The sequence below is a fragment of the Pelophylax lessonae genome (genome assembly GCF_965119305.1).
Source record: "Pelophylax lessonae genome assembly, chromosome: 5".
NCBI lineage: Eukaryota > Metazoa > Chordata > Amphibia > Anura > Ranidae > Pelophylax > Pelophylax lessonae.
The window spans coordinates 548,962,458-548,975,398 of NC_138772.1; the positions used below are offsets into that span (position 1 = coordinate 548,962,458).

The 12,941-nt window shown below is 41.8% G+C and overlaps 1 protein-coding gene across 1 annotated transcript in view; it reads right to left on the reverse strand.

Moving 5' to 3' along the window:
* The window catches only part of ALS2CL (ALS2 C-terminal like), a 145,475-nt gene that overhangs the window by 24,208 nt on the left and 108,326 nt on the right, over positions 1 to 12,941 (reverse strand). Inside the window, exons 24-25 of the mRNA XM_082259229.1 lie at positions 8,777 to 8,838; positions 2,880 to 3,029 (exon numbers count right to left, since the gene is read on the reverse strand). Coding sequence (XP_082115355.1) covers positions 2,880 to 3,029; positions 8,777 to 8,838 — 212 coding nt within the window. The remainder of the gene's footprint in view (positions 1 to 2,879; positions 3,030 to 8,776; positions 8,839 to 12,941) is intronic.

Sequence of the window (12,941 nt, forward strand, 5' to 3'; positions counted from 1 at the left end):
TTATCGCTCTCACTCTCTCATACTGGTCACTGGAAGTTCAACATGGCACCTCATGGCAAAGAACTCTGTGAGGATCTGAAAAAACGAATTGTTGCTCTACATAAAGATGGCCTAGGCTATAAGAAGATTGCCAAGACCCTGAAACTGAGCTGCAGCACGGTGGCCAAGACCATACAGCGGTTTAACAGGACAGGTTCCTCTCAGAACAGGCCTCGCCATGGTGGACCAAAGAAGTTGAGTGCACGTGCTCAGCGTCATATCCAGAGGTTGTCTTTGGGAAATAGACGTATGAGTGCTGCCAGCATTGCTGCAGAGGTTGAAGGGGTGGGGGGGGGGGGGGGGTCAGCCTGTCAGTGCTCAGACCATACGCCACACACTGCATCAAATTGGTCTGCATGGCTGTCATCCCAGAAGGAAGCCTCTTCTAAAGATGATGTTCAAGAAAGCTCGCAAACAGTTTGCTGAAGACAAGCAGACTAAGGACATGGATTACTTGGCGTTACTACAGGGGTTGCAATTGCAACTGGGCCCCATACTCAAGGGCCTGTGTGGCTCCCCTGTACACCTGTATAGGAGGGGCGGCGGGGGCAGCATGTAGAGAAATCACTGTCCTCCTCCATTTTTCTCCTGCAGCTAGAGGAGGAAAATGGAGGAGATTGGTTCCTCTGTATGCTGCCCCCGCCACTCCTCCTATCCAGTTCACTTGTGTTCTGCTGTCTCTGGGCCCCTGTGTGCTCCCCTGGTCCCCCACCCCCTACTGTGCTCCCCTGGTCCCCTCCCCCCCACTGTGCTCCCTCCAGCCAGCTGCTGCAGGGGATGTGTCCCAATAGAGAACCAGGAAGGGGTCAGTAAATATGTAATTTACCGCCTCCTTCCTTTTCTGAATGGACAGAGTCATAGTCAGTGACATTGTAAAAAAATAAAATAAAATGATAAAAAATAATACAATTAAAATACCCAAAAAATAAAAACTACTGACACCAGTGGGTGAACTTCCAGGATTGCAAAGGTCACACTTGCGACCGGGCCCTGGCATTCCACCACCGTGGGGAGGCCCCAAGGTGGCAGGAAGGGGGCCCACTGCTGAACTTGTAAAGGGTCCTGCAATGAGAGTAAAGGGCCCCAGGATCAGTGCGAAGAACCCCAGGCTTGAAAAGAAGGGCCCCGGCCAGGGGTCCGGGGGGGCCCTTCATGGTTTCTTGCACCGGGCCCTGAAGGTTCTAGTTATGCCTCTGACTGAAATCATGTCCTGTGGTCTGATGAGACCAAGTTAAATTTATTTGGTTCAGATGGTGTCAGGCGTGTGTGGCGGCAACCAGGTGAGGAGTACAAAGACAAGTGTGTGTTGCCCACAGTCAAGCATGGTGGGAGTGTCATGGTCTGGGGCTGCATGAGTGCACTGGGGAGATACAGTTCATTGAGGGAACCATGAATGCCAACATGTACTGTGACATACTGAAGCAGAGCATGATCCCCTCCCTTCAGAGACTGGGCTGCAGGGCAGTATTCCAACATGAGAACAACCCCAAACGCACCTCCAAGATGACCACTGCCTTGCTAAAGAAGCTGAGGGTAAAGGTGATGGACTGGCCAAGCATGTCTCCAGACCTAAACCCTATTGAGCATCTGTGGGGCATCCTCAAACGGAAAGTGGAAAGAAAAAAAAAAAAAAAAAATTCCACCCCGCTCCTTTGGATTTTCTTGACACTGTCATTGGAAATCATGAACAAAATTCCCCTTGGGTGGGACTTTGATGGCACTAAGTACTAAATAATGTGAATAAAAATTAATTTTATTTAACCAGTTCTGCCCCGTTAATGACCAGGCCATTTTTTGCGATTGGGCACTGTGTTAATTTAACCGACAATTAATTTATTTAATTAATTAATTTAACCGACAGTGTCGCGCGGTCGTGCGACACTGTACCCAAATAAATTTGATGTCCTTTTTTCCCCACAAATTTCTTTTGATGGTATTTGATCACCTGTGCGATTTTTATTTTTTGGTCTACAAACAAAAAAAGAGCGACAATTCTGAAAAAACAAAAAAAAAAAAAAAAACAATATTTTTCACTTTCTGCTATATAACATTCCCAATAAAAAAAAAATTTAAAACCAAAAATTTTTTCATCATTTTAGGCCAATTTGTCTTCTGCTACATATTTTTGGTTAAAAAAAAAAAAAATCCCAATAAGCGTATTTTGATTGGTTTGCACAAAAGTTATCGCGTCTACCAACTACGGGAAATATTTGTCATTTTTATTTATTTTATTATTTTTTACAAGTAATGGCGGCGATCTGCAAATTTTAGCGGGACTGCGACATTGCGGCGGACAGATCGGACCCCTAACTGACATTTTTGACACTTTTGGGGGGACCAGTGACATTACTACAGTAATCAGTGCTAAAAATATGCACTGTCACTGTACTAATGACACTGGCAGGGAAGGGGTTAACTTAGGGGTGATCCAAGGGTTAAGTGTGAGCCTAGGGGATGTTTTCTAACTGTGAGGGGGATGGGCTTGTGAAATGATCATAGAGACCTGTGATCCTATATAAAAGGATCACAGGTGCTCTGTAATCATTTCAGAGAGAACGGTCGGATGTGTTTACAATAGCTGACCGTCCTTCTCTATCAGCGGGGATCGATCGCGGGTGCCCGGCGGCAATCGCGACCACTGGTCCAGTGGATCGGCATCCCTGCTTTCTAGTGGGGGCGGCCCACCAGTGGCACGCGCTCGCTCCCCCAGCACCACTCCCGCGACCGATGTACCCCTACGTCCTTTCGTGCATCCGAGCCAGCCTGCCGCAGTACAACGGCAAGTGGTTAAATTATTCCTGAGAATCTGCAGAGTTCCTGGCAGTGATTGGTGGGATTACCCGGCTCGGGAGACGACATAAATGAGGAGGGGCAGCAGATCGTCCATCGGGAGTTTGTAATCCTTCTCCACCACCCGGGATACGGTCCGCTCGATCTCTTGGTATGTCTTCAGAATGATCTGAAGCTTCTCTTTGGGGTCCACAGTGGTGCTGGAAGAGAAAAAAAAAGTCCTCAGAATTATAAAATGCATTTGTAGCAAATATTTATAAAATGTATTTATTTGTAGAAAATATTTATAAAATGTATTTGTTTGTAGCAAATATGTATAAAATATATTTATTATAAAATTTATTTTTATTTGTAGAAAATATTTATAAAATGTATTTATTTATTTTTATTTGTAGCAAATATTTATAAAATATATTTATTTGTAGCAAATATTTATAAAATAAATTTGGAGCAAATATTTATAAAATAAATTTGGAGCAAATATTTATAAAATGTATTTATTTGTAGAAAATATTTATAAAAAATATATTTGTAGCAAATATTTATAAAATGTATTTATTTGTAGAAAATATTTATAAAATGTATTTGTAGAAAAGATTTATAAAATGTATTTATTTGTAGAAAATATTTATAAAATGCATTTGTAGAAAAGATTTATAAAATGTATTTGTAGCAAATATTTATAAAATGTATTTATTTGTAGCAAATATTTATAAAATAAATTTGGAGCAAATATTTATAAAATAAATTTGGAGCAAATATTTATAAAATGTATTTGTAGCAAATATTTATAAAATGTATTTATTTGTAGAAAATATTTATAAAATGTATTTATTTGTAGCCAATATTTATAAAATGTATTTATTTGTAGAAAATATTTATAAAATGTATTTATTTGTAGCCAATATTTATAAAATGTATTTATTTGTAGAAAATATTTATAAAATATATTTGTAGCAAATATTTATAAAATGTATTTATTTGTAGAAAATATTTATAAAATGTATTTATTTGTAGAAAATATTTATAAAATGTATTTATTTGTAGAAAATATTTATAAAATGTATTTATTTGTAGCAAATATTTATAAACTGTATTTATTTGTAGCCACTCCAGGCAGATATTAGAGATCCTCCAGGATTGCAGCAATGACTTCATTCAATCATTTTTTGAATACCAATTCATTAGAAGTGCCTAAATCTGTCCACCACCATTGGGGTACCATGGGGCTTTGAAGGGCACCCCAACACAATTCCCTGACGCACCACCACTGGACCTACAGCGCTCACCCTTGCCCCCCCCCCATCCCCCCTCATTGTGGGGAGCCGGAGAAAGGTGTATGCATGCTCATTGGTCCATTGGCAGCCTACGTAAAATATTGTTGGCAATGGACCCTTGTGGCTGATATCTTATCTCAGCAGTTAAAAGCACTGATGTTGGACAAGAAGGGAGCTATGAGCAGAGTGCGGTTCAAAATACATTATATTACCAAAAGTATTGGGACGCCTGCCTTTACACACACATGAACTTTAATATGGCATCCCAGTCTTAGTCCGTAGGGTTCAATATTGAGTTGCCCACCCTTTACAGCTATAACAGCTTCAACTCTTCTGGGAAAGCTGTCCACAAGGTTCAGGAGTGTGTCTATGGGAATGTTTCACCATTCTTACAGAAGCACATTTGTGAGGTCAGGCACTGATGTTGGAGGAGAAGGCCTGGCTCACAGTCTGCACTCTAATTCATCCCAAAGGTGTTCCATCAGGTTGGGGTCAGGACTCTGTGCAGGCCAGTCAAGTTCCTCCACCCCAAACTCACTCATCCACGTCTTTTTGGACCTTGCATAAGCATCACAGTAGATTTGCAAAAATGCCATGTGACAACACTGAAGAAATGACACTTTGCTACAATGTAAAGTAGTGAGTGTACAGCTTGTATAACGCCCCTTCACACAGGCGGACCGTTCAGATCCCCCTGTCCGTTTTTTTGGTGGATCTGAATGGATGCCTCATGTATCTCTATGGGGCATCGGATGTCAGTGGAGACATGTCCGCTGACATCCGATCCGTCAAATCCAGACAGATGGAAACCCTATTTTCCATCCGTCCAGCGGATCGGATGGGAACGGACAGACGGTCCGTTCCCATCTGATTCCCCCATAGAGAACAGCAGGACCTGACAGCTGTGCCTCTGCACACAGCGCCATCCGCCTGCTCAGCGGGGGGATCAGCGGATCGATCCCCCACTGAGAAAAACAGTGTGTGAAAGGGGCCTTACAGTGTAAATTTGCTGTCCCCTCAAAATAACTCAACACACAGCCATTAATGTCTAAACCGCTGGCAACAAAAGTGAGTACACCCCTAAGTGAAAATGTCCAAATTGGGCCCAAAGTGTTAATATTTTGTGTGGCCACCATTATTTTCCAGCACTGCCTTAACCCTCTTGGGCATGGAGTTCACCAGAGCTTCACAGGTTACCACTGGAGTCCTCTTCCACTCCTCCATGATGACATCACGGAGCTGGTGGATGTTAGAGACCTTGCACTCCTCCACCTTCCATTTGAGGATGCCCCACAGATGCTCAATCACTTTTTAATCTTTATATGAACTATAAACTGAAGGACTTTTGAATAAATGGTTGTGGAACGAATCATCTGAGTTTCCATTATTTCTTATGGGGAAATTTGCTTTGATATATGAGTGCTTTGGATTACAAGCATGTTTCCGGAACGAATTATGCTCACAATCCAAGGTTTTACTTTATTTTTTCTTTATTTATTATTATATATTTATTCTTTATTTTAGTATTATTTTTTCTTTGCTATTTTTTTTCCCCACGAAAGTGGAGTTACCCTTTAACCACTTCCCGTCACTGCACTACCTTTTTACGTCGGCAGTGTGGCTCTCAAAGGGCAAAATCACGTAAATAGGCGTCATCTGCCTGGGAGGCCACTAGGGGTGAGTGAGAGCCGCCGGGGGCGCACTCACGCGCCCGATCGTCAGTGGGGAAGCCAGTGCGGGTGCCAGGTGGCTCCGATAGCCGCCTGACATCCCCCATCCCCCCCCCCCCCGGCAGAGAAGGATGCATGACTGATGTAAACACAGCCGTCTGTCCTTTCCCTGACATGATCACAGAGACCATGCGTTCCTGCTATCATTTCAAAAGCCCCACCCCCCCACAGTTAGAATCACTCCACTAGGCTTACATTTAACCCCTTGATCACTCACAGGGTTAACCCTTCTTCCGTTCTCCTCCCTGGAATGATCATAGAGCGCCTGTGATCCTTCTATATAGGAACACAGGTCTCTGATCATTTCACAAGCCCCACCCCCATACAGTTAGAATCACTCCCAAAGGGTTAAAAATTAAACCCCTTGATCACCCAGTGTTAATCCCTTCCCTGACAATGGCATTATTACAGTAACAGTGCATATTTTTAGCACTGTAGTAATGTCACTGGTCCCCCCAAAAGTGTCAAAAATGTCAGTTAGGGGTCCGATCTGTCTGCTGCAATGTCGCAATCCAAAAAAAAAAAAAAAAAAAAAAAAAAAAAAAAATCGCAGATCGCCGCCATTACTAGTAAAAAGAATAAAAATGACATATTTCCCGTAGTTAGTAAACGCAATAACTTTTGCGCAAACCAATCAAAATACGCTTATTGTGATTTTTTTTTTTTTACCAAAAATATGTAGCAGAAAACAAATTGGCCTAAAATGTTAAAAAATTTAGATTTTTACATTTTTTCTTTGGGGAATGTCATATAGCAGAATGTGAAAAATATATATATTTTTTTTTTCAAAATTGTCGCTCTTTTTTTTGTTTATAGCGCAAAAAATAAAAATCGTACAGGTGATCAAATACCACCAAAAGAAAGCTCTGTTTGTGGGAAAAAAGGGACGTCAATTTTATTTGGGTACAGCTTCGCACGACCGCGCAATTGTCAGTTAAATTAACGCAGTGCTGAAATCGCAAAATAGGGCCTGGTCATTAAAGAGGAAGTAAACCCTCCTATGCAAGTTGTACCTATAGGTCAGTGATGGCGAACCTTGGCACCCCAGATGTTTTGGAACTACATATCCCATGATGCTCATGCATTCTGCAGTGTATTGGAGCATCATGGGAAATGTAGTTCCAAAACATCTGGGGGTGCCAAAGTTCGCCGTCACTGCTATAGGTGATCCTATGATGAGGCTTACCTATAGGTACTGTAAATATCTCCTAAACTTGTACCGTTTAGGAGATATTTACCTTACATGCAGCCAGTGACGTCACTGGCGCATGCGCTCTGAAGGAACGGCCGCTGGTGCCGTTCCTTCAGAGCTCCGTGCCGTGACCGTCGGCTCCCGCGGCTCCGGCCAATCAGATGGCCGGATGCCGCGATCCCGGAAGACGGGCGACTAGACATGTCGCCCGTCATACAGGTGAGCGGACGGCACGGCGGGGGCTCGTTCTAAGGTAAGTATTTCATAATGAGCTAGTATGCGGTGACCAGCGCTATGGAGTATTAAGTGAACAGTGAATTGAATAGTAGGTGTAAGCAGCCAACAACCAAACCCCGAAGGGTTAAGAATAAAGTGAATGTGCAAGGGGGTTGAGACGGCGCTACCTATAGGTGATCGAGTGCTATTTAAAGTGCAGTCATGTGTAAAGACCTCAAATTAAATCTCAAAAAAAAGGAGGGGTGACGCCCACAAATTATAATACCAAAAGAAAGAGTAAAACACACTTCTGTGTCAATCCAAACCAATCGGTTGGATCTATTGGTGTATAGTGGAATTTATCCAAAAGTGCTGGAGGTGCAACAAATAAACAGAATCTCATACAATAGTGAATTTATTCCAGTGTTGAAATAATACAGTGCAAAGGGTTAATCAAATAATAATAAAATGGTATGTATGTTTGATTGTTATGGAAACAAAAGAAATTCCTGGTGGTGAAGTGGTGAAAGTGGGGAAATAATTCCAAAAGTGATATATCCCACAAATGTTAGGTGCTGCAACTATGTAGAACGGTTGATCTTTGCTTTTACACCAATAGGAATGTCCCTGCACAGTTAGAATCACGCCCCTAGGACACACTTAACCCCTCCCTGTCCAATAAAGTTAACCCCTTCCCTGCCAGTGTCATTTTTGCAGTAACAGTGCATATGTATAGCACTGATTACTGCAGTAATGTCACTGGTACCCCCAAAAGTGTCAGTCAAGGGTCCGATCTGTCCGCCGCAATGTCGCAGTACCGAAAAAAAAAAAAAAATCGCAGATCGCCGCCATTACGCGTTAAAAAAAAAAAACACCAAAAATGACAAAAATCTTTCCCTTTGTTAGTAAACGCGATAACTTTTGCGCAAACCAATCAAAATACGCTTTTTGCGATTTTTTTTTACCAAACATAGGTAGCATAAAACAAATTGGCCGAAAAATGTTAAAAAAATTTTGATTTTTACATTTTTTTTGGGGAATTTCATATAAAAAAAAATGTGAAAAATAGTTATTTTTGCAAAATTTACGCTCTTTTTTTGTTTATAGCGCATGATCAAAAAAATCGCACAGGTGATCAAATACCACCAAAAGAAAGCTCTGTTTGTGGGAAAAAAAGGACGTCAAATTCGTTTAGGTACAGCGTCGCACGACCGCGCAATTGTCCGTTAAAGTCACACAGTAAAAAAAAAAAAAAAAAAAAAAAAAAAAAAAAAAAAAAAAAAAAAAAAAAAATCGCAAAAAAAACCCTGGTCCTTTAGCAGCCAAATCCTCCGGGGCTTAAGTGGTTAAGCAGCAAAATCTTCCGGTCTAAAAGTGGTTAAGGTTAAAATAAAAAAAAAAAAAAAAAAAAAAAAAAAACCTCCTCCCTTTAGAACCACTTTCATCCTAAATACACAAATACTAAATATGTTGCAGTATTTTGGCAATAGATTTTTTTTTTTTTTACTAGGATCCATGCTGCCTCCACTTACATGATCTTCTGCAGACACTCGGTAGCGGAATGGAAACACTTGTGCCGCACTATGGAATATCTCTGAAAAAGAAAGGGACTTTGATAAGATACTTTGTATTCCGTTCCTTCCTTTTGTGCAAACTTCACTATACAGTATAACATTTATAATACTTCTGTAACAATAACAGTATTTCTACTTCTGTTTTTGTTTTGTAACTTGCTTTATGGCTGTTTTATAAAACTCAATAAAAGTATTGAACGAGAAGATACTTTGTATTCCTGCTGATATAAGATACTGTGTATTCCTGCTGATATAAGATACTTTGTATTCCTGCTGATATAAGATACTTTGTATTCCTGCTGATACAAGATACTTTGTATTCCTGCTGATATAAGATACTTTGTATTCCTGCTGATATAAGATACTTTGTATTCCTGCTGATATAAGATACTGTGTATTCCTGCTGATATAAGATACTTTGTATTCCTGCTGATATAAGATACTTTGTATTCCTGCTGATATAAGATACTGTGTATTCCTGCTGATATAAGATACTTTGTATTCCTGCTGATATAAGATACTTTGTATTCCTGCTGATATAAGATACTTTGTATTCCTGCTGATACAAGATACTTTGTATTCCTGCTGATATAAGATACTTTGTATTCCTGCTGATATAAGATACTTTGTATTCCTGCTGATATAAGATACTTTGTATTCCTGCTGATATAAGATACTTTGTATTCCTGCTGATATAAGATACTTTGTATTCCTGCTGATATAAGATACTTTGTATTCCTGCTGATATAAGATACTTTGTATTCCCGCTGATATTGTATGAATAAATACAACTGAAAAAATACAACAAAAGCTACTTTGGTTCTTCTATGGGTCGGTTCACACATATGCAATGGGGGAACCCTGTAAATCCACTGCGGATTCCTGCATCACATTCAACCCCCAGGGCTCCATTTCTTCCCATCTCTTACACTTCATCCAACTCCGCAAGACTGTCAGAGTAACTTTAGTCCCGGTTCACACAAATGCGATGCAAATCCACTGCGGGCTCCCCCATCGCATTCAAATCGCAGGCAGTTCACACTGCCATATGGGAATCGCTGGGGGTGTCAATACAAAGTTAACCACACCTCCAGATCAGTTCTCGTATCGCAGTGCCAACTGTCAATGCAGACATGAATCAGATCAGATTGTTGCAGGGTGGTATTTTGTTGCGGGGGTTGTGTATTGTTGCTGGGGGAGGGCTCTATTGTTGCTTGGGAGGTGTTTGTTGTTGCTGGAGGGGGTCTATTGCTACTTTGGGATCTATACATGCTAGGGAGATCTATTGTTGCTGGGGGAGGGCTCTATTGTTGCCGGGGAGGGGTCAATTGTTTCCGGAGGGAATTTATAAATGCTTGGGGGGGGGAGGATGGGGGGGGGGGGTCTAAAAAAGCTGGGGGAATCTACTGTTGAGGGAGGCATCAATTGCTCCTGGCTGCTGGATAGCCTGTTGATGCTGGCTGCTGGGGGATCTTTTGTTGCTTGGGGGTATTTTGTTGCTGGGGTGTATTGTTGCTAGGGGGGGTCTATACATGCTGGAGGGATCTATTATGGAGGGAGGCATCAATTGTTCCTGGCTGCTGCTTGGTCTATTAATGCTGTCTGCTGGGGGATCTATTATTGCTATTGGGGCTCTATTGTTGGTGTGGTGGACCTATTGTTACTGGTCGGAGGTATTTTGTTTGGGGGAGGGTGTATTGTTGCTGGGGGAGGGCTCTATTGTTGCTGGGGGAGGGTTCTATACATGCTGGAGAGATCTACTGTTGCAGGGGTGTATTGTTGCTGGCGGGAGTCTATTAATGCTGGGGGGGGGGGTCTAATAAAGCTGGGGGAATATACTGTTGAGGGAGGCATCAGAGGTTCCTGGCTGCTGGATGGCCTGTTGATGCTGGCTGCTGGGGGATATATTGCTGCTATTGGGGGTAATTTGTTGCGGTAGTGTATTGTTGCTGGGGAGGGGGTCTATAAAATGCCAGAGGGATCTATTGTGGAGGGAGGCATCAATTGTTCCTGGCTGCTGCTTGGTCTAATAATGCTGGCTGCTGGGGGGGGGGGGGGAGGCTCTATTGTTGCTGGGAAGGGGTCTCTTGTTGCTGGACCTAGTATATTACTGCTGGGGAATCTTTTAATGTTAGGGGGGTCTATTGTTGCTGGGGGGGGTCCTATTATACTGCTATTGCTGTTCCATACACATTTCTTAGCACCGCAAAATTATACTTTGGTTCTGTATTCTCTAAAAAGGGCGGTACTGGGAGGTGGGTAGGGGGTGAAACCAAAGGGGGCGGTGCTTGAATGTGGGTGGAGCCAAAGGGTGACTCGGCAGGGGTGGGGAATACCTGTGCCTATTCTCTGAGAAAAAAAAGCCCTGAATGTCATTAATAAAAAATTAAGCACAAGCAGAAAAGTTATGGGATCAGTGGAGCTATGTAGTAATCCAGCATCATAGGTGGCAGGTCCTTGTGCCCCTCCCCCCAAGACTGCCCATCGGTCCAGCCATGGACATGATTGTACAAGAGGTGCAACTCTCACACTCAAATGACTTGTTCTGCGTCATAGAGACTACATCTGGGTTTTGATTGGACGAAGCAGTTGGGTATAAATGGCACATGGGATGGGGAGGAACAGAAGAAGTCAATGTGTCAGCTAAAGCTTCAGAATAAAATACCGGTTTAGGGCGGAGCTGACCTTTAACCGCTTTCTGACCGGGCTTTTTCTGGCACTTTTTGTTTACAAATAAAAATCAGTATTTTTTGCTAGAAAATGACTTATAACCCCTTATTAGTATTTTTTTTTTTTTTTTTTTAGCAGAGACCCTAGGGAATAAAATGGCGATTGTTGCTATTTTTTTATGTCATAGTATTTGTGCAATTGGTTTGGGGAAAAAAATATACTTTAATGAAAAAAAAAAAAACCACAATATTTACCCCATTTTTTTTAGTTGTTGAAACACTTTGTCACGCGGTTTTTGAAAAATGTAATTTGTTTGAAAAAAAATACCCTTCACTTAATTTGAATAAAACTAAACAGTAAAGTTAGCTCACTTTTTGTAAAATGTGAAAGAGGACATTATGCCGAGAAAATAGATACCCAACATGTCACACTTTAAAATTGCGCACACTTATGGAATGGCGACAAACTACGGTACTTAAAAATTTCCACAGGCGATATTTTAACCGGTTCCGGACCGCCCATGTACTGCGGAAGGCTGGCCCACCTGCGTGAAATGACGTAGACCTACGTCGGTCGCGCGCCTGCAGCTAGGTTGGCGAGCGTGCGGCGTGCTCCCGCCCCCACTCGGCAGCGGGGACTCCAATGCATGGGGCCGCCGGCCACCCTGCGATCGCTCCCCGCTGAGAGAGAAGGACGGTCTACTGTTGTAAACACAGCTGACCGTTCTTCTCCCTGAAATAATCACAGAGCTCCTGCGATCCTTCTATATAGGAACACAGGTCTCTATGAGCATTTCACAAGCCACGCCCCCCCACAGTTAGAAACACGCCCCTAGGCTCATATTTAACCCCTTGATCACCCAGTGTTAACCCCTTCCCTGCCAGTGTCATTATTACAGTAACAGTGCATATTTTTAGCACTGATTACTGTAGTGATGTCACTGGTCCCCCCAAAAGAGTAAAAAATGTCAGTTAGGGGTCCGATCTGTCTGCCGCAATCCCACTAAAAATCGCAGATCGCCACCATTACTAGTAAAAAAAATAAATAAAAATTACATAAATCTTTCCTGTAGTTCAGTGATGGGGAACTTTGGCACCCCAGAGGTTTCCGAACTACATTTCCCATGATGCTTATGCACTCTGCAGTGTAGTTGAGAATCATGGGAAATGTAGTTCAAAAACCTCTGGGGTGCCAAGGTTCCCCATCACTGCCGTAGTTAGTAGACGCGATAACTTTTGTGCAAACCAATCAAAATACGCTTATTGCAATTTTTTTTACCAAAAATATGTAGCGGAAAACAAATTGGTCTAAAATGTTAACAATTTTTGATTTTTACATTTTTTTTGGCAATGTTATATAGAAGAATGTGAAAAATATGTTTTTTTTTTCAGATTTGTCGCTATTTTTTTGTTTATAGCGCAAAAAAAAAAAAAAAAAAAAAAAAAAAAAAATC